This window comes from Trichosurus vulpecula, chromosome 5 (assembly GCF_011100635.1).
Source record: "Trichosurus vulpecula isolate mTriVul1 chromosome 5, mTriVul1.pri, whole genome shotgun sequence".
NCBI lineage: Eukaryota > Metazoa > Chordata > Mammalia > Diprotodontia > Phalangeridae > Trichosurus > Trichosurus vulpecula.
This window is the reverse complement of record NC_050577.1, coordinates 118,897,622-118,918,482: the sequence shown is the minus strand read 5'-3', so window position 1 is coordinate 118,918,482 and position 20,861 is coordinate 118,897,622. Positions and strand designations below refer to the sequence as shown.

At 45.7% G+C, this 20,861-nt stretch overlaps 1 protein-coding gene across 1 annotated transcript; it reads left to right on the top strand.

The window, feature by feature from the left end:
• The first annotated feature begins 231 nt into the window (after window positions 1-231).
• On the top strand, window positions 232-16,554 carry SMO (smoothened, frizzled class receptor). Its single transcript, XM_036758713.1, has 12 exons — window positions 232-559; window positions 5,343-5,548; window positions 6,989-7,198; window positions 7,989-8,161; window positions 8,599-8,818; window positions 8,924-9,047; window positions 10,459-10,551; window positions 11,497-11,605; window positions 12,453-12,638; window positions 13,119-13,267; window positions 13,925-14,059; window positions 14,731-16,554. The coding sequence occupies exons 1-12, from the start codon at window positions 232-234 to the stop codon at window positions 15,153-15,155; spliced, it is 2,358 nt and encodes a 785-aa protein (XP_036614608.1). The 3' UTR covers window positions 15,156-16,554.
• Window positions 16,555-20,861: the final 4,307 nt, after the last annotated feature.

Genomic DNA, 20,861 nt, shown 5'->3' with positions numbered 1-20,861 from the left:
GGGCTCGGGCCGCAGCCACCCCAACCATGGGCCACCAGCTACAAAGTTTGCAAAGTTGGGCGCGGAGGGGTCGGGGCGCGGGCGGCGTCCAGGGGGGGCCGGAGCGGGGCTCGGAGGACTCCCAGGAAGTCTGAGCGGCGCCCCCGGGACATCGGGTGCTTGTGCGCGCTGCCGGGGGGTCCAGGGAGGGAGGGGGCTGTCTCTCTTTCTGCTGAGTTGGCGGGTTTGGCCATGGCCGCGGCTCGGCCCGCGCGGGGGCCGTCGCCCCAGCTACTGGGGCTGAAGCTGCTGCTGCTGTTGCTGCTGCTAGGGGGCCCGGGCCAGGGGGCGGCTCTGAGCGGGAACAGGACCGGGCCTGGACCCTGGAGCGGGAGAGCGAGTGGGGCCGAGACTGGCCCGCCTCCCCTGTTGAGCCACTGCGGCCGGGCAGCCCCTTGTGAGCCGCTGCGTTACAACGTGTGCCTGGGCTCGGCGCTGCCGTACGAGGCCACCTCCACGCTGCTGGCCGGGGACTCGGGCTCCCAGGAGGAGGCGCACAGCAAGCTCGTGCTATGGTCCGGTAAGGACTTGCAGCATAGGTCGGAGGGCCATTTTGGGGGTGATGAGATCCCTGGGAGAAGGGGTTGTGGTGGTGGGATTGTGTGTCTGTGTGTGATTGTACGAGAGAGCTTTAGTATTGAGGTCCCATTGCATGCAGAATGCAACAGATTGGGGGTGGGGGTGGGGGCGCCGCAGAGAAGCCTGAAGTAACTAACTAGAAGTAACTACATTAGGCATTGAATAGATATTTTTTTAATTGAAGTGAAGAGGTGGGTTTCTAAGGGTCGATGTAGATTAGGGGGACAAATGATACAAGAGAAGTTGGGAAATGTGGTCAAAACCATAGGGAAGTTAATGCCTTAAGAAGGGATCCAGGTTAATGTTGCCCCAAAGTTCTTTCCCTTAGGTGGAGTTCTCAGAGTTACCGAGATGTAGTGAGTGACAAGAGATAAGATCAGTAACTGAAGGATGGAGGGGAAAGGAAGAGGAAAGGCAGGAGGGCTGGAGGGGACTTATTCGTTTGGAAAGGGAATGGAAGAAAGAATTGAGATGTGAGAGTATTGTTAAGGGATGGGTAAGTGGAGAGTAAAACCCAGGAAGGGGTAGCTGAGGATTAAGTCCAAAAGAGCCAGAAAGTTTGGAGATTTTTGATTTGGTGGTCAGTCTGATGAGTTGTGCCTTCTTCCACTCCTGCCTTGCTCCCTTTGGTTCAGCCTCAGGTTAGATAGGCGAGGACTGTGGTATTGGCCTGAGGCTGGGAAATAGCAAAAATGAAGCCAGGCTTTTATGAGCTCTTTTTGCCATTCTAGGCCTGGGAATCCTTAGATTGGAAAGGACTCTCATGGTACATCTCACTCTCAGATTTTTTTTGAGCTCATAGATGATTTGCATTTAGGATTTGAAAGGCACTAAGAATGATAGAATGGACCCAAATGGGTTCTTTATTATCAGTCTTTTTTAAGAAAAGGATTCCCTAACTTCTGGCCTACTACCTTAGTAGCTGATGGTTGTGGAGGAATAGTATCTTTATGAAATCCCCCCAGAACACTGACTGGGCTTATTCCCCTGGGCCTAGGCAGGATAGCAAAAGAAGAAAAGGCCAGAAGCATACATATTATTTTTCCTAGGATCATAGATTTAGAACTAGAAGAGACCTTAGAGATCATTTAACCCAGGAGTTCTTAACCTGAGGTCAGTGGACTCAAAAGAAGTCCATGGACAGATTTCAGGGAGTCTTTGAACTTGGATAAAGAAAAAAAAAGTGACATCCTTAGTTTCACTAACATCTATCTTAAACTCATCATTCCCTAAGTTATTTTAGAACATTATTCTTGAGAAGGGATTCATCCATAAGCTTCACCAGAAAAGGAGTCCATGCCATATGCAAAAATGGTCAAGAAACACTGGTTTGGCCCAGTTTCTTCATTTTACAGATTGGGGAAACAGAGTCATTCAAACTAAGTGGGTTGTCCAAGGGCGCAGCATCTGAACCCAGGTCTTCTGACTCCCCATCCAGAACTGTCTACTAAACCACACTGCTCTTTTGTAGCATACTTGGTATATCCATCGCTCAGAGACATATCTTTAGCAAGTATAGTAACTCATTACTTCTGATAGAGAAACTTTAAAATGTAATATTATCTGTGTTTATTATAGCATGCCATAGTAATATAACTCTGATTTCCAGGCTCACTGGAGCCAGACAGGATAGGTTGAGGGGTGAAGAGTGAATTGAGCTAAACAATAGTGATTTGGGGACCTTTACTCTGAAAAGTCCCTGTGAGATGGAGAATATTTCAATAGACAGCCTGGTGTAGTTGAAACACTGGACGGAGAGTCAGACAGATGAACTGGGTTCAAATCCAATCTCTGACCCTAGTAAGATAAGTTACTTTGGGCAAGTTACTTACCTCTGAATTTCACTTTCTTCCTTATTGAAAACATGGGTAAGGGGCAGCTAGGTGATGCAGTGAGTAGAGCACCGGCCCTGGAGTCAGGAGGACCTGAGTTCAAATCCAGCCTCAGACACTTGACACACTTGCTGGCTGTGTGGCCGTAGGCAAGTCACTTAACCCCAATCGCCCTGCTCCCCCCCCCCAAAAAGAAAAGAAAAAGAAAATGGAGGTAAGATCTTTAGTGCCTACTTCCCAGGGCCTGTTGTGAGGATCAAATGAAATATAGCAGGTGCTTTGCACATACGTTTTAAAGCTAGACTATTTAATAGCAGGTATTATTACTTACTAGTGAAAAATGTAAGAAGGTGTGTACCAGGTGCAAGAATCATTAGTGTCATTTCTGGTGGCTCAGGGTGGAGGAAGCAGGCCCAAATGCTAAGCACCCAGTTGTTTCAGCTCACGTTAAAATTCTTTCTTCCTTGACCCACTCTCATCAGCTCAACCTTTTTACTTTGTTGGGCTGTGGATGGTTTGTGTATTATTACCCTAGGAGGTGGCTGGTAACATGGAGAGTAGAACAGGGAAAACATGGGTTGCTTGGACCCATGGGGTAGATGGGTGGGAGGATGAATAAGGTGGGCTTGGACTTTGAGACCCGAAGTCGGTTTCATGTGCTGATTTTGATCTGTCTCAAAGTTGGCATCTTACCTCACTAGGGCATAGTCAGTAAGGTCCACCTAACCCTGGAGATGTTTGTGTGGAGTCTCAGCCATCCCAGGAGACTGTGGATAACTTAGGCTGCTTTCCTAAGTTGTAAATTCCTTGAGGATGGGAATTATCTACTCTTCACTGTTCATAAAGGCTTCATAGATCCAACATTACCAAGTACAGCTGAAAGAGATTCAGCACAATCAATAAAAATACAACAAAATATAGATAATACTACATTTCAAAACTAAGTCAATATGCAACCTACAGGACTCTTTATGCCCAGATTAATGGCCCCTGTTTCTATTTGAGTTTTACACCACCGGTCCAGAGGACTGAGTACTGGCAGATGTAATTGCCCCCATTAGATTGTAAACTCCTTGAAGGGAGGCTTTGTTTCTCTATTCCTATAACGTAGGCACTGTGCCTGGAAAGTTATGTATTGTTCAGTCATGTCCGACTCTTTGTGACCCTGTTGACCATAACACACTGACACTGTCCATGGGGTTTTCTTAGCAAAGATACTGAATAGAAAGATACTTGCCATTTCCATCTCCAGTATAAGGCAACCAGACTTACGTGACTTGCCTAGGATCACACAGCTAGTAGTGTCTGATGCTGGATTTGAACCCGGGTCTTCTTGACTCTAGGCCCAGGCTCTATCCATTGAGCCACCTAGCTGCCTGCTATGCCTGGAAAGTATCAGGTGCTTAGTAGATCCTTATTGTTTAGTAGATAAAGGTAATGAAAAAACCTGAAAGATTTGGGGGAGGGCAGATTTTGGTAGGAGGGCAAAGAAGGCACGTCCAGGTACAGCCAATGAGCATGATTGATGCTGGTGCATCAGTGCCCAACACTTCCCCATGCCCTTGCCCCACAAAGCAGTCACTCCCTTTAGTCAGTCAATCATCAAGCATTTATTGAGTGCTTCCTATGTTCTGGGCAATGTGCTAAGCCCTAGAGATACAAAGAAAGGCAAGACACAGTCCCTGCCTTCAAGGAGCTCACATTCCATAGGATAAGGTCTAGAGAAGATAAAGGGCAGTCCCATAGAAAAAGCACTGAATTCAGATTGAGAGGACCTGGGTAAAATTCCCAGCTCTGCTGCCTTCTGCTTGTGTGGCTTTGGATAAGTCATTTCACCTCTCTGGGCCTCAGTTCCTTATATGTAAAATGAGGGCCTTCTAGCCCTGAACCTGTGGCCCTGTGACCTTATAAGATGAAAGTGACCCCATTGCTTGTTTGGGGTTAGGAGATAGGAAGGAGTGATTTTGATACATAGAGTCCAGTGTCATTCAAGAGATGGAGGAAGCTTTTTAGGGTGTTACCTCTCAGGGAGCCTGAGATCATGGTGCCTTTGAACTCTGCACAACTCCTTTTGGACTCATCATAAAGTGCCCTAGGTGTATGCTCTGAAAATACTCTTGTAGTAAGGATGGTTGTTAGCCTAATGGGTTAGATCCTTCAATGCTCGCATTGTATTCCAGGGGTAGTAATAGGGAACCTTTCACAAACACTGTCATACACAACCCATTGAATCATTTCACCCTGGACCCCAAAATCCCAAGTGTTATTCCCTTATACAACTGACTCAGGAATAGACCAATGAAGAAGTAGGGCTGGACGAGGAGGAGCTGCTTAGGGGCAGAGCAGGAGAAAATGGGCAGGGGTGATAGGGCGGGCTGGGTGGAGAGTTCCAGTTGCCTGTTTCTGGCACCTTTCTTCCTGCTGACATGCACAGAGTCTCCTCTGTTTTTCTCCATCTGACTTCCTGTTTCTTCTCTCTCTGGCCACGGAGTACCTGGCTCCTCTGACCATCTCTTCCTATGCTCCCACCTCCTCTCTGTTTCACCTCAGCTTGGTAAGGGGGAATGAGGGTTCTGGGGGTCTTAGCAAATGGAAGAGATTTTTGAGATCTCTTGAACTGGCACAGTGCACCATTGAGTGAAGGGGGTGGGGGTCTCTTGCCTGGCTGTCTTAGGTTTCCCCCTTTCCACTAATTATGGCTGTGAAAAGCTTCAAGATCCCTAATACAGTCTGTTACCCTGACTTGAATGCTTCTAACCACACCTGGTCCACAGTATTACAGTGAGAGGTGCCCTAAGACACAGTGGGGGTATATGGAATACTGTCTTGAATCAAAGAGGAGGGAGGGTCTCTTCACCGCTCTGTTTGTCCTCACTGCTTCCTTCATCTCAGGCCTTCGGAATGCTCCCCGATGCTGGGCAGTGATCCAGCCCCTGCTCTGTGCTGTCTACATGCCCAAGTGTGAGAATGATCGGGTGGAGCTGCCCAGCCGAACCCTGTGCCAGGCCACTCGGGGACCCTGTGCCATTGTGGAGCGGGAACGGGGCTGGCCCGACTTCCTGAAATGCACCCCAGACTACTTTCCAGAAGGCTGTCCAGTAAGTGGGAGTGATGAAGACCAAGGGACTATGAATCCGACAGGATGCTAGGTGTAGGGAAGAGGTCCAGGGTGGCTAGGATGAGGGATGAGGGGGACAGGCTGCCTTGTTTTTCTTGGTACAGTTATCCCTTCCATATCACAGGGGTTAGGGGTGCAGTGGATCCGCGATCTGGAAAATCCGCATAAAATTTTTTGACCCTCCCTTCAAATCAGAGAATTCTGAATTATTATGGTATTCAAAGATAAAGTATGTTGCTATTATACAATACTACATATATTTTTTATGCATTTCTGAGTTTCTAAACTTTTTCTGTGTCATCTGCTAGCCTTCATGTGTTCTCTACAGCTTCTACAAGACTCCCAAAAAACTCCCATTTAATTTCTTATGCTGACCTTCGGTATATTGAAACCCTGATGGGGAAAGTTTCGATGTGGAAGGGATACCTGTACTCTTAGTCTATAAGCAGGAAGTCAACAAGCTGTAAGCACCAAATGAAACCAATCCAACAAAATCAGCTTGGATTCTTTATAACTTGTCAGCCAAATGGACATCCAGTCTTTGCTTTAAGACATCAAGTGAGGGCGAATCCATTATCTCTGTAGGCAGCCTATTACATTTTGGGGTGGTTCTAGTGGTTAGAAGTTTTTCCTTAGAAGAGACACAACTACCTCTTCCCCCCACCCTCCCCGCAAAAATCTGGAAATAGTAGTGGAGCCCAAGTGCAGTATTAGACCATGACAGGATACATCAACTTGTGGTCAGATTGCTATGTTTGAGAAGAAGCAAAGTAGGTCATGGGAAGACTTGAGCTGAGGGTGAACTGCTCAGCTAGGCCATAACTGGTGCTGGATGGTGCAGTGGATACGCTACTTGACCATGAGTTAAGAAGTCCCAAGTTTGAATGCTGCATCAGACATTTACTAGCTATGTAGCCCTGGGCAAATCACTTAACCTTTCTTTGCACCTCAGAGGGTGGCTATGGGAATCAGATGAAGAATGTGTAAAGCATTTTGCCATCCTTAAAGTTCAATATAAATGCTAGCTATGGTTATTAGTATTGGAATTATTGGAAGAGATCCCTTGGCTAAATTTCTAGAATGGGAAGCCATCACTATCCTGACACTCGTACTCAATCAGTGGAGTCTAGAGACACAGATGTAAAAGAGCAGCTAAATGATGATACATAACAGAATTCCATCAAGTGCTAAGTCTGTGAAATTGATTTTAAACAAAATTGTTACTTATTATTATAAATACAAATTTATGTATGGTATAACACAAACATGTACGGTACAGACTTATTGGCATTGTTATACATGTATGACATATATACAATATAAATACAAATATATATATATACATTATTATAGATACAAATTATTCCTGACCCTTTGTATTCTCTTCTTCCCATCTTACCCACCCTGATGATATCCCTAGAACGAGGTGCAAAACATCAAGTTCAACAGTTCCGGACAATGTGAGTCCCCCTTGGTCCGCACAGATAACCCCAACAGCTGGTACGAGGATGTGGAAGGCTGCGGCATCCAGTGCCAGAACCCACTCTTCACCGAGGCTGAACACCAGGACATGCACAGCTACATCGCTGCCTTTGGTGCCGTTACTGGCCTCTGCACTCTCTTTACCCTGGTCAGCACAGGGCGGATGGGGCGGGGCAGGGAGAAGGAGGGCAGCACCCTAGGTCTTGAATATGGAAGGCCAGGGAGGTGAGGAGGCTTCCAAGGGTGGAGGAGTTCAGTGCAATTTAATTCAACAAGCATTGAGCTTACATTCTTTTGGGGCTGGGGAGGTCAGAGATACACTATTAAATAAATACAAAGTATAAAAGTAAGTACAAAGTAATTTCTAACGGAGGGTAGTGAGAACGCTAACAAATGAATGGGCAGAGGCCCATAGGAGTAGGCACCTTAGCTTAGCCTTGGAGGGAGGTAGGGCTTTCCAGAAGTGAGAAAGGAAAGCATTCCAGGCATTCGGCACAGCCTGGACGAAGGCAGGAAGAGGGAGAAACTTTGAGGGTGATGTGGTATGTGGTATGTGTTGTCAGAGATTAAAGGCAGGAGAACCATTAGGATACTAGGTTTATGGAAAGCAGAAGGGGCTAGGAGAGGCCTTGGTTAGGGAGCATTCACATTCCCTAGGGCAGGGATGGGGAACCTGCGGCCTTCAGGCCACATGTGGCCTTCCAGGTCCTTAAGTGTGGATTTTTGATGGAATCCAAATTTTACAGAACAAATTTGTTGAATCCAAATTGTAAAATTTGGGTTCCATCGAAAGGCTGCACTTAAGAACCTACAAGGCTACATGTGGCCTTAAGGTTGCAGGTTCCCCACTCCTGCCCTAGGGAATGAGCAGCAGCTGGGAGCCCATGGGGTAGGCAGACTACACAGTTCCCCCTGAATGTGCCATTTGTCACCCCCAGGCCACATTTGTTGCTGACTGGAAGAATTCGAACCGCTACCCTGCTGTCATCCTCTTTTATGTCAATGCTTGCTTCTTTGTGGGCAGCATCGGCTGGCTGGCCCAGTTCATGGATGGTGCCCGCCGGGAAATTGTTTGCAGAGCTGATGGTACCATGCGGCTAGGGGAGCCCACGTAGGTGCCCAGGGAACCTAAAGGTGGCAGGGGGTACCATGTGTCTGAGGGAGCCCATGTAGGTGCCTGGGAAATCTAAAGGTGGGTGGTACCATATATCTGAGGAAACCCGGGGAAACTAAAGGTGGGGGAAGGAAGTTGGGGGGAGATTAACATATTCCAGTCTTTTCACCAAGCTTGGAATTAGAAACTAAAGACCAGTGTATACTTCAATCCAAGCCCTTGGAACCTGTGTTTAGCTCATGTCCCCTCACTCCCACCCTTTTCCAACCCGCTTCCCTGTCACCTTGGGGTCAGGTCCTCTCTGGTGTAATCGTTGTTCTGATAGAGTCACTATGAGCTTAGCCTACTGAGTTAGCAGGGATATTTTAGGCAACTTGTGGGAGAAGAGAACAGTAGGATGGACTACTCTAGTGACTCCATACCTGTCCCCACAGCTCCAATGAAACCCTGTCCTGTGTTATCATCTTCGTCATCGTATACTATGCGCTAATGGCAGGTGTGGTCTGGTTTGTGGTGCTCACCTATGCTTGGCACACCTCCTTCAAGGCTCTGGGCACCACCTACCAGCCCCTTTCTGGCAAGACCTCCTACTTCCACCTGCTCACCTGGTCACTACCGTTTGTTCTCACCGTGGCCATTCTTGCCGTGGCCCAGGTACAGAGTCCAGAGGCTAAGGGAGAGGTTGGGGTCCCGGAGGGTATGGGTGCAGGCGGGGCATCATGTGACCAACTGTCTTCTCCAACTCCCCTCCCACTTTAGGTGGATGGGGACTCAGTGAGTGGCATCTGTTTTGTGGGCTACAAGAACTACCGTTACCGAGCTGGCTTCGTGTTGGCCCCTATTGGTCTGGTGCTTATTGTTGGGGGCTATTTCCTCATTCGAGGTGAGTGGGATGCCCAGGATCAGTCAACAAATATTTATTAAACTCTACTCTGTAAAAGGTAATAAGCTTTAGCTGACATATAGTGTTTCAAGGCTTGCAAAGTAATTTGTTGCAGGGTGTGGTAGCCCACACCAGTAATCCCTGATTGGGGGAAGCAGATGGATCACTAAAGCTCAGGAGTTCTGAGCTCTAGTAGGTCTAATGCCCATCAGGTGTCCACGCTGGGTCTAGCACCAATATGGTGAACCGTTGGGAACAGAGCACCAGCAGGATGCCTAAGAAGGGGCAAACCGGCACAGAATGGAAAAAGAGAGCAAGCCAAAGTTTCCATGCTTCTCAGAATTGGGATAGGGCCCATAACCAGCCACTGCATTCCCAGCCTGGGCAAGGTGCAGAGACCCAGTCTCAAAAACAATGTTAAAAGTACTTTAGGATTCTTCTAACAATCTTATGATGCAGCTCCTATAAGTATTATTATCCCTATTTTATAGGTGAGGGAATTGAGACTCGGGTTAGGTTACTTGGTCATGGTCAGACAGCCAGTAAATTTTAGGGACAAGGCTCAAACCCAGGTCTCTCTCGATTTCAAACCCCACACACCTTTCTTCAAATATTATGCTACTTGGCCAAGAAAAACCTTCTCAATTCTGCAACCTTAACTGTGAGCAACTGTGGGCCCATCCTTTTGCCCCACTGTATGCATTTCCACAACTTTTATATATACCCTGAGCTCTCAGTTTTCTACCTCACTTGTGTGCCTTTCATCCCCTCCCCAACAGAATATAAACACTATGTCTGTTGATGATCCCTGTGTCAGACTTCCTCCCCCAAATGTATCCTGTTTTCCACTAAGCTCTTATTTTTGTTTTGTTCTCTTTCTGTAATTCAGTTTACACTCTGCCTCTTCACCTTCACATGTGCCTCCATCAAGTTCTCCATTTATTCTGTTTTCTCTAGCACTCACTTGACCCATCAGCATTAGTTAAAAATGGCTGGTCTAGAGGCAGCTAGGTGGCTCAGTGAGTAGAACACCAGCTCTGGAGTCAGAAGGACCTGAGTTCAAATGTGGCCTCAGACATTTGACGTACTTACTAGCTGTGTGATCTTGGGAACCCCAATTGCCCTGCCTTCCCCCCCTCAGAAAAAAAAAAGAAAAAGAAAAATGGCTGCTCCAAGATTGGGCCTTTCTTTCCCCTTGTGTAGACTCCTCGGCAGCGCTGGTTTGTCCTGTTCCTAGTGTCTTATTCCTCTGTGAAGTTTTGAGTGTCTTTAATTTCCCCTGTTCCCAAGCTCAAAGTCAGCACAAAAATAACTACCCCTGGTTGGCTTGGTATCATACATGTGGCTCCTTCTCTATGGGATTCTCTTAGCCTATAACCTTTGAAGTGCTTTTCTTCCTTTTTTTCCCTAGGAGTTATGACTCTCTTCTCCATCAAAAGCAATCACCCGGGGCTACTGAGTGAGAAAGCGGCCAGCAAGATCAATGAGACGATGCTACGTCTGGGTGAGTGGGGCTGCTCTAACAGCCAATGTTCCTCCATTCAATTTGATTCAACTTAATTGTTATTCATTAAGTGCCCGGTATGTTCATGACATTCTGCTAGGATAGCCCTTGCCCTCAAGGATCTTATATTTGGCAGCTAGGTAGTACAGACAATAGAGTGACAGACTTGGAATCAAGAAGACTGCACTTCTGATCACTGAGCTGAGTCACTGTAGGACCTTAGGCAAGTCACTTACCCTCTTTCAGACTCAAGTTCCCTCATCTGTGATAATAATGGCACCTAACTCCCAGGGTTATTTCAAGGATCAGATGAGTAGTGTGTATATGAGGTGCTTTACAAACCTTAAAGTGCCATGTAAATGCTAGTATTATTATATTTCATGTTGTCCCTTTATACTCCACTCTTAGAAGGAGGAAGAAAAGCAGTGATAGATGGGTTTCAGAGAAGGGCTCTTAGAGGTGCCAGCAGGGGCATACTATCTGTACTGTGACCCAGTGACACAAGTGAACAGAAACAGAGGAGTGGGAGAATTTGGGCAAACAGGACATTCCTAGGTACTTCCCATTTGCCGGACAGGGGAGGGGAGTAGGAGAAGATAGTGGGTCACTTGAGACCCTCCATGTCCCCAGCTTCCTCCTCAGTCTCTGGCCCCGTTTCTGGGCTACAGTAAGAGCAGTGTTTTAGTCTGTGCTGTTCCCTCCATCAGTTGGAACCATTTCTCTTTACTTTCTGTTGAAACAAACTAGGTTCAGTTCTACCAGTACATAGCCTAGTACTGAGCCTACTTTGTTAACACTTGAGAACCAGCTGCCTTTAGGCTCCATATAGGGCAAGCTTCCTTCTCCCTGCTTGTCTATTCCCTGGTAGTGGGATCTAATCCACGTAGCGAGAGCATCACCAATTTGGGGATGGAGTAATGGAGTAACACGTCTCCTCCCCCTTAGGCATTTTTGGCTTTCTAGCCTTTGGCTTTGTGCTCATCACCTTCAGCTGCCATTTCTATGACTTCTTCAACCAGGCCGAGTGGGAGCGCAGCTTCCGGGACTATGTCCTGTGAGTATGGGCCTGGGTCTCTGGAAGGGGAATGAGGGGGGAGCTAGGGTTGCAATGGAGAGAGTCCTGGGTCTGGCAGCACAGGCTGATTTTGTTCTTCAGGTGGGAGCTGTTCTGTGTAATGCCTGTGCCTAACCATGTCTCCTCGGGTACCTCAAAGGTCCCTTGATGTAATCTGGTTGTTAAGGCTTCCTTCAGGGCCAATCTCAAAGCTCCCTATTGCTTTGATTAGCTTATCTCTAAGGTCTCTTAAAGCTTTAACTCCCGTGAGTCTGTTTGTATATCAGCCCTCATGTCTTCAATTTGTGGCACAGAACTATGTTTTGTACTTGTTAGCATGCTTTTGTGATCATTAGCAAATTATTTCATGCCTTACCTTCTCTAATTAGGTTATAAATTGGCCACAGGGACCATGTCTTCTGAATTTTGTGAATTCCCTCCTAGCAACTAGCTTCAACTTCTGTGCATAGCAGTTAATTCATTATTAAACTTGGAGATATATTTAAAGGCCATCAGTCTGAAATATCTGTAAGAGCTTTTCCTACATTTACCAGAGTCATATGAATGTTGGATCTGAGAGCAGGGAGGATGAGTAGCTTCAGAGCTAGAGGACAGTAGCCTTGCCATAGGTGACATTTAACATTTTTGTTAAAATAGATGCCTGCACACATTCTGATTTTTCAGACCAAATTTTTTTCTGGCCCTGGAATGAGAAGGCCTTCACTCATTCGTAAGGCCAGTTTAAAGGATCAGGCTGAACTTTTGGCAGTGCTGGGTTGCTAGACATCTAAGGGGGTCTGCTGAGTCATGTCCTTCCCCCCTCTCTCTCATTCCTCACCACACACAGGTGCCAAGCTAACGTGACTATCGGGTTACCTACCAAGAAGCCTATTACTGATTGTGAGATCAAGAATCGTCCCAGCCTTCTGGTGGAAAAGATCAACCTGTTTGCTATGTTTGGAACTGGTATTGCCATGAGCACTTGGGTCTGGACAAAGGCTACTCTACTCATCTGGAGACGCACCTGGTGCAGGTGGGACCAGCTCGGGGACTTCTTAGAATCTCCGTCTTTCCTGTCTCATCTTCTCTCTTTTCTCAGCCTCTCTCCAGCTGTAGGCCTCAGTTGCCTTGTTGTCATTTAATGAAATGGGCTAGGGAAGCCATGCCTCCTGGTGATACCAGGTGCTCCTGACTACCTGATTCATTCCCAGCATGGTGGTAGTCTCCCATTTTGAGTAAGAAGTTGTCTAAGTTTGGAGAACCCAGCATTCTTCTCTTCTCCTCTTTGTTGCTGACAAGACCTTTTATCTTTGGAGTCTAAGATAGTTGAGAGAATTTAGGTCATCAGGGAGCTGTCTTATCACCCCTTGAAAACTGTAATGTTTGTGCTTAGACTTTTCTCCAGGGAAAATATAACAGGGAGTCAAAGTAGAGTAGTCAGTTACTATTCTTCTTTGAAAAATATTGATGGAAATCTATTCCCTGCTCCCATCACAACCACTTTTCCCAATAGGTTGACTGGACAAAGTGATGATGAACCCAAACGAATCAAGAAAAGCAAGATGATTGCCAAGGCTTTCTCTAAACGGCGAGAATTACTACAGAATCCAGGCCAAGAGCTCTCCTTCAGCATGCACACTGTGTCCCACGATGGGCCTGTGGGTGAGACTCTGTCCCATTCCCAGCCCCAACAGTTTTCTCTCTTAATAGAGGATGGCATGGACATATGGGCTGATTCTTAGCTATGGGAAATGAGACTCTTGCGCCCTCTTTTCCTTTTCTCTTACTCTCGTTCTCCTTTCTTTCCTCTTCCTCCTCCTCCCTTATGTCTGTCTTTCTCATTTTGACAGGGTGATTTGGCTTCTGTGCTTGCTGGTCCTTTGGCTCCAGTGATTACTTTCCATACAACCTTCCTTTCCTCCATTTGGGGTCCCATTTGCTGAAGTCAGATAGGGTTTGGGAAACTTTGTTCTTCTCTGTGCCAGCATGGTGTAGTGGATAAAGATCTGACCTCAGTCAAGAGGAGGTTCAAGTCCTGCCTCTCACAAATTCTAACCATGACCCTGGGCAAATCACTTAGCCTCCCAGTGCCCCTAGACAACTCTCAAAGACCCTAAGTTGCAGAATATGTGCTGTTCTGCATTGGTAGAAGGAGTTTCCTTTCCAAAGGTTCTACATCAGTGAAATCATGGTGCAAAACAAAACTTTCTCTGTGGAACAGAAGTATTGGCTGAAGATGACTGGTACTGAGAAAGAAAGGGGGTTCATGTTAAGCCCATGATGATGTTCTTTAACTATTCCTCTCTTTTTTTTCCGTAGCGGGTTTGGCCTTTGATCTCAATGAGCCATCAGCTGATGTCTCCTCTGCCTGGGCCCAACACGTCACCAAAATGGTGGCCCGAAGGGGAGCTATCTTGCCCCAGGATGTGTCTGTCACTCCTGTAGGGACTCCAGGTATGAGGAGCAGAGATTGGTGGGGCAGAGAAAAGGGGACCATGGGTTACAGGAGATGGTTCAGGGCAGAAGCTCTTGACCTTTTTTGGTTCAGTGGACTCCTTTGGCAGTCTGGTGAAATCTACAGATCCCTTGTCAGGATCAGGTTTTTAAATGCATAAAATAAAACACACAGAATTACAGTGGAAACTAATTATGTTGAAATACAGTTACTAAAATTTTAAAGTTTGCAGACCCCAGGTTAAGAATCTTTGCTCTGGAAGGGGCAGTAATAAAGCCAAAAAAAAAAAAAATCAAAAAAAACCCCGCAAAACCCAAAATACTGGACTAGGAATGGTGAGATCTGGATATTAGTTTTGGCTGTTACTTTGCTTTGTGACCTTGAGCTTAAGTTCCCTGGGACTTATTTTCTTCATCTGTAAAATAAGGGGGTTAAACTAGATGAATCAGAAGATCCTTTCCAGAACTGAACTTTCATGGGATTTGGTGGAACTAGAGCCTAAGGCTAGTAGAATTGGGAGATTACAAGGACAGAACTGTAGGTCCTAAAACTGGGAGAGCAGGTGGTCTAGGATGAGTGATGGGAGGTGGGCAGAGCCAAGGGAAGGAGTTAGTTAGCTCCATAGTACCCTACAACATGGCTAAATAACTTCATGTTCTCTTTCTCCTAGTACCCCCAGAAGAACAAGCGAACAAGTGGCTGGTTGAGGCAGAGATCTCTCCAGAGCTGCAGAAACGCCTGGGAAGGAAAAAGAAGAGAAGGAAGAGGAAGAAAGAGGTGTGCCCTTTGGCACCACCCACAGAGCTTTGCCATCCTGTAGCTGCACCTAGTGCAGTGCCCCGCCTGCCCCAGCTGCCCAGGCAGAAGTGCCTGGTGGCAGGTGCCTGGGGAGCAGCGGAGACCCATCGACATGGAGCTTGGACCCTGGTCTCCAACCCTCTCTGTCCAGAGCCAAATTCTCTCCAGGATCCATTTCTACCAACTGCACCAGGCCCTGCAACCTGGGCTCAAGGTCGTCGGCCTTGTCTAGCCCCTATTCATTCCCGTACCAACCTGATGGAGGCTGAATTACTGGATGCTGACTCTGATTTCTGAACCTTTGAGGGCAGGATCTGGGTTGAGGGTAGGGGTAGCTGGCAAGTGGGAAGAAGTAAACTCTGGTTCCCTGACTACATCAGGCCAGGGCCAGGAATAGGCAGCTTTTCTCCCTTCCCTTTTGCCGCCTTCTCTGCTCCCCAAGGCATCTCCTATTCCCAGATACCCCAAAGGCCCAGTACCCTCCCAAGGGAGTTATTTATCTCTGGCCCAGGATAGCAAGACTGTGGGAAAGAGCCCTGGCTAGCTGGATCTCCATGGCAGAACTGCTCTGCCTCTCAAAACTGCCCGTTCCCTCATGGGTTTTTCTCCAGGGCAGAGATGAATAGCTAAAGGCCCTCATTTCCCCCTTAGCCAAGCAGGAATTGGGCTGAGGACAAACAGTGCCTGAAAGAGGGATGATAATACACAGTGCCTAGTATGTTGGCAGTAGAGGTACCAAGCAGGAGAAAGGTAATGGTGCCCAGAGAGCTAGGCCAAAGAAGGAAACAAAGCCTATGTAACACCGGGGAGGGACCCTCAGTGTCAAGCAGAGGCAGAATCGTACTCAGCGGCCTTCAGACAAGAAAGCCGAAGCTAGGAATGATAGTATTCACCCCATTTTGTGTCCTGGCCTTTTGTCTGAAATGGGGGAGGAATTCCTTCTTCCCTTTGTAGGCATGGAACAGGGACCAGGGTTGATGGCCCCGTTCCTGTAAAAGCCAGAGTGTCCTTTAGCAAGGGCTCCACAGGTTCTACTGGTGACCTGTAATTTAACTTTTTCTCCCCCATCTTTTCCCTACCCTTCTACTCCTACCATGAGAATTCATTCTTATCTCCTCTTTGAATCGTGTTGCCTTTTCCCCCCCTCCCTATTATATTTGTTTAGCACTCTGAGCTATATTCTGAAGCTCTGGGTAGTCAACTCTTCACCCTTTACTTGTAGGCCCCATCTCCAGGAGAGACATTGGTTCAGCATTGGGGTCTCAAGTTATGAGTATGAACATTGGCTCAAGAAGGGAAGTGGTGGGTTACCCTTTATGCCTCCATGGGACAGATATCATCTCCTCTTGGCCTATCTCTTGAGAAGTGGAGCCATTATTCTACGGGTCTGCTATGGGGGAACTGAAACAGAAGAGCATACGTGGCCCTTCCCTTGACACAACCTGAGTACGGGTGTTTATCTCCGCTGGTTGGTTGTCCTTCATTCTTGAAGAAGACCAAAATGACATCACTATGCTTACAGTGTGTCCAACTGTGGCTGTTTTAATCTATGGTACCATTTCTTCCCATTCCCAACCCACCCTCTTCCCAAAAGTCAGGCAGCAGAAAGCCTTTGAAGCTTGTTGGGTTCTAGGCCAGGGGCATGGGGATTTGGGTGAAAGAGTATAAATAGCCAATAAAAGATTTTGTACGAATTCTTATCTTGCTTATTTTCCTGAATGCCTTTGGACTTTCTATTTACCTGCCACTGACCATCACAATATTTGAATCCTATTGTCTATCCAGACCATTTCTTGACCTAAGTTCAAAGTGTTCATGAGACCCACTTGCCATTTAGATTTCCAGAAAGATAAGTTTTCCCATGGTTCCAAGTCTCGAAACCTGGTAGATTTCCTCAAAAACATACTCTTAGTCACAAGGTTGCCTTAGCAAAAGAATGGAAGGCTCAGTGCTTTTCATTAACACTTTGCTGGGAACAGTGTCTGGCACATGGTGCTTAATAAATCTTTCTTGACTATAAAAACCACCTTGAAATACACCTATGGTAGTGCCAACTATTGGTAGGAAGAAGTCTATGTACAAGGTTCATGCTTTACTTTGCCATTCCTGTCTGGGGGGGTGCTGTCCACAAACCTGGACTGAGTGCTTTCTCAGATGCCAGTCCTCAGATGTCTGCTTGTTGGCACTCAGATCTCACTGAGAAGACAACCAAGGCAGAGATTATTAACCCTTTTTTTGCTTCTAGGTCCCCTTTGGCAATCTAGTGAAGCCTAACCCCTCTTCAGAATAGTATTTTTAAATCTGTATGGCAAAATACAGGCTGAGTCTGGCATATCACTTGAGTGGGACAGCTTTGAGCTTCAGTAACACTAAAGCCAACCAGGTGTCCACATTAAGCCCAGTGAGTGCCTGGTATTAGGCACACTAGGCTGCCTAAGGATGTAAGACCCTACACGGCAGAAGCAAAGCTTCTCAGTCAATCAACAATGATGTTGGCCAGTGAGTGGCTGCTATGTGACATAGGAAGACCTAGGTGAGATAGGATGACCCAGTATAAAAAACAAAAAACAATTACCAAACCACAAAAACCTAAAATACATAGGATTTAAAAAGAAACCAAGTATCAAATAAATACCAAAATATGTTTTTGAAAATTTTCACAGACCCGAGGACAAGAAACTGCTAAGGTACCTAGGCTAGCTATAGTTTTCAAAAAGAAAACAATACAGGCAGTGTCAGGGATATTCACAAGCCTAAGTTCTTGAAACAGGGTTTATCTACAAATCTAGAGTGATGGGATGCCTATGGAGGGAGCTTAGAAATATTGGCAAACTTGGAGCAGGCTGGAGAGAATGAGGGGTATTGGTGAGGTTGTGAGAAAGATTTGCAGGAATACCACATCAGGGAAGGTAAGGAAGTAGGAAGACAGCAATTGCTGCCAATAGGTCTAGAGAGAGAACCAGCCTCTTGCCCATTTTGAGGTTGCCTGTAGGCAGCATATAAAAGCAGGAAAACGTGAACCTCTGGTGTTTCCAAATTGTGGCTCTTGACAGGAGGGAGAATTTTGGCAGAGCAGCATGACTGTAGAGAAGCTGTGTGCCTGATTGTCTTTCCCTCTGTGGTGTGTATAGAGAAGTCTCATGCCTCAATCTGTGCTTCAAACTGTCTGCAGTGTTAAGCATACTTTAGAATAACCAATGGGCTGCGCAATGATGACTGCCACAAGATCAATGCTAACTGCATTCTGGGATATATTGAAGGGCTGGGTAAAGATGATCATCACAAGATCAATGCCAGCTGTATCCTTGACAACATCCTTTACCTCCAGGAGCAGTGCGGTACAGTAGAAAAAGCATGAAATTTGGAGTCAGGAGGACTGGGTTCAAATCCTGACTCTGACATGTCAACCTGTGTGATCTTGGGTAAATCATTTTACCTCAAGTTTCCTGGTCTATGTAATGAAGGGACTTAACTAAAGACCTTTATAGTTTCTTTTAACTCTAAAGTCTTGTAACCCTGTTCTGAACATTTCATTTTTCTTTCTTATGTTAGAGGATTGGGGGACCCTGATGTAAGGGTTAGCAACACGAGTATCTATTTGCCCAGACCAACGGTTTTTATGGGGAAAATGAACCTTGCAGCCATGCTAATCTGGTCAATTCTATTCTGTCTTGTATCTGGGCATCCCTCCCAGCTTTCTTGACAGTGATGTGGAGAGACCATTGAAGGTCCTCCTCTCCCTCCCTTCTCAGTTTAGGATCTCATTTCCTACTTCACTGAGAAAATAGAGGCCATCTCTCATTAGTTCTCCCTTCTCTTCTACTCCACACCTCAGACTGTCTCTTCATCATGCCCTTTTCTCTCCTCTTTTGCTCCAGTTTTTGATGAAGAGGTCTCCCTTTTCCTTGCTAAGGTCATCTCTTCTGCTTGAGTCCATGTTGCTATGCTTTCTTAGCTGCTCCAGAAGTGTGTCCCTTTGATCATTTCCCCTCTCTCATCTTTCTTGGTTCCCTTCCTGAGGTCAATATGAATGTTCAGACTTCTCTCCATCCTTTAAAACCCTTCATTTACCCCCTTAAGCTATGGTCCTTTATCGCTCTTCCCTCTCACTACCAAAATTCTCAAAAAAGCTATCTATGTTTCTTTCTTCCATTTCTTCACCTCCTACTCATTTCACAAACTCTTACAATCCTCCTTCCAACTTTCACACTTAATTGGACCTACTTTTTCGAAGGTTACCTACAATCAATTCACTGGTACATTCAGTAGCTCTTTCTTGGTCCTCACTGAACTTGACAGAAGACTTTTTATGACAGTAGACACTAGTCTTTTTTTAAAAATAAATTTTATTGATAGATTTTGTATTTTATATCACCAGAATTTTTCCCTGCCCTCCTATGAGAGCCATCCCACATAACAAATAATATTTTAAAAAAAGAGAGAGAAAAAAAATCAGCAAGACAAAGCAATACATTGAAAAAGTCTGAAAATATATGTAGTGCATCATACCTGTGGACCTCCTTCCCCTGCGGTGGGCTGGAAGTGTCTTCTAACGCTTGTGTTGGGGCATGTTTGTTCTTCTAAATTCACTTTTGGTTGTTTTGAAGTTGTTCTTTCTGTTTACATTATTATAATCATTATGCATATTTTCTTGGCTCTACTTACTTTGCTCTGCATCAATTCATATGAGCTTATGCTTCTACGTATTCAGCATATTAATTGTTTCTTATCACACATTAATATTCCATTATATTCATGTACCACAATCTGTTTGGGCAGCTAGGTTGGCAAAGTGGATAGAGTGCTGGGCCTAGAGTCAGAAAGACTCATCTTCCTGAGTTCAGATCTGGCCTGACACTCTTACTGTCTGACCCTGGGCAAGTCACTTAACCCTGTTTGCCTCAGTTTCCTCATCTGTAAAATGGACTGGAGAAAGAACTGGCAAATCACTCTGGTATCTTTGCCAAGAAAATCCCAAATGGTGTCACGAAGAGTTGGACATGACTGAAAATGACTGAACAACAAACCACAATTTGTTTAGTCATTCCCCAATCAATGGACATTCCTTTGTGTCTAATTCTTTGCTACCACAAAACGTGTTGCTATAAATATTTTAGTGTATATGGGGACTTTTTTTTTCTTATTGGTGACCTTGGAGTATAAGCATAATAGTAGAATCTTTATGTCAAGGTATATGGACATTTTAGTCACCTTTTCAGTTGTAATTCCAAATTGCTTTCTAAAATGATTGTACTGATTTACAGTTCCACCAACAATATACTAGTATGCTTATCTTTCCACAATCATGCCAGCATTTACTATTCTCATCTTTTATCTTTGCCAATTTATTGGGTGTGAAGTGAAACTTCAGGGTTGTTCTGATTTGCATTACTTTATTATTGACAATAGATTTTTTTTTTTAATGAAACACTTGATTTCCACCCATCCTACCTGCTGTATGCTCTCTTCTCCTTGGCTTCAGTGACACTGTTCTTTCTTGGCTTATCCTCCTACCTTTCTGACCTCTTCCCAGTCTCTTGGCTCTGACTAGAGCCTCTTTGTCTTTTCTTTATACATTCTTTCCCTTGGTGATTTTACCACTTCCATGGGTTCAATTATTGGGTCTATTTAGATGACTCCCAGATCTATATATTGAGAGTTAGTCTCTCCCCTCATTACTGTCTATTGAACATCTGCAACTGGATGTCCAACAGGCATTTCAAATTCAACATTTCCAAAAGAGAAGTGAGTTTATTTTCACCCAAACCCATCTTCATTCTCTTTTTCTGTTGACGTCACTACCATCCTGGTGTCACTAAAGTTCACAATCTAGGATTCATCCACGACTCTACCCTCTCCCCCACTGTCCCTCCTCCACTCCCATATCCAATCAGTTGTGAATAGAGTGCTACATTTGGAGTCAGGAAAACCTAATTCTGATATTCAAATTCTGATACTTACTAGCTTTGCAACCAAGGGCAAGTCATTTAACCTCTCTGTGCC

Bases quoted from the DNA above. Each gene is read 5' to 3' on its own strand.
- SMO (XM_036758713.1), top strand. From the start codon at position 232: ATGGCCGCGGCTCGGCCCGCGCGGGGGCCGTCGCCCCAGCTACTGGGG. The intron at 7,199-7,988 runs GTCAGCACAGGG...TGTCACCCCCAG, and splicing joins TCTGCACTCTCTTTACCCTG to GCCACATTTGTTGCTGACTG. The intron at 13,268-13,924 runs GTGAGACTCTGT...TTTTTTCCGTAG, and splicing joins GTCCCACGATGGGCCTGTGG to CGGGTTTGGCCTTTGATCTC.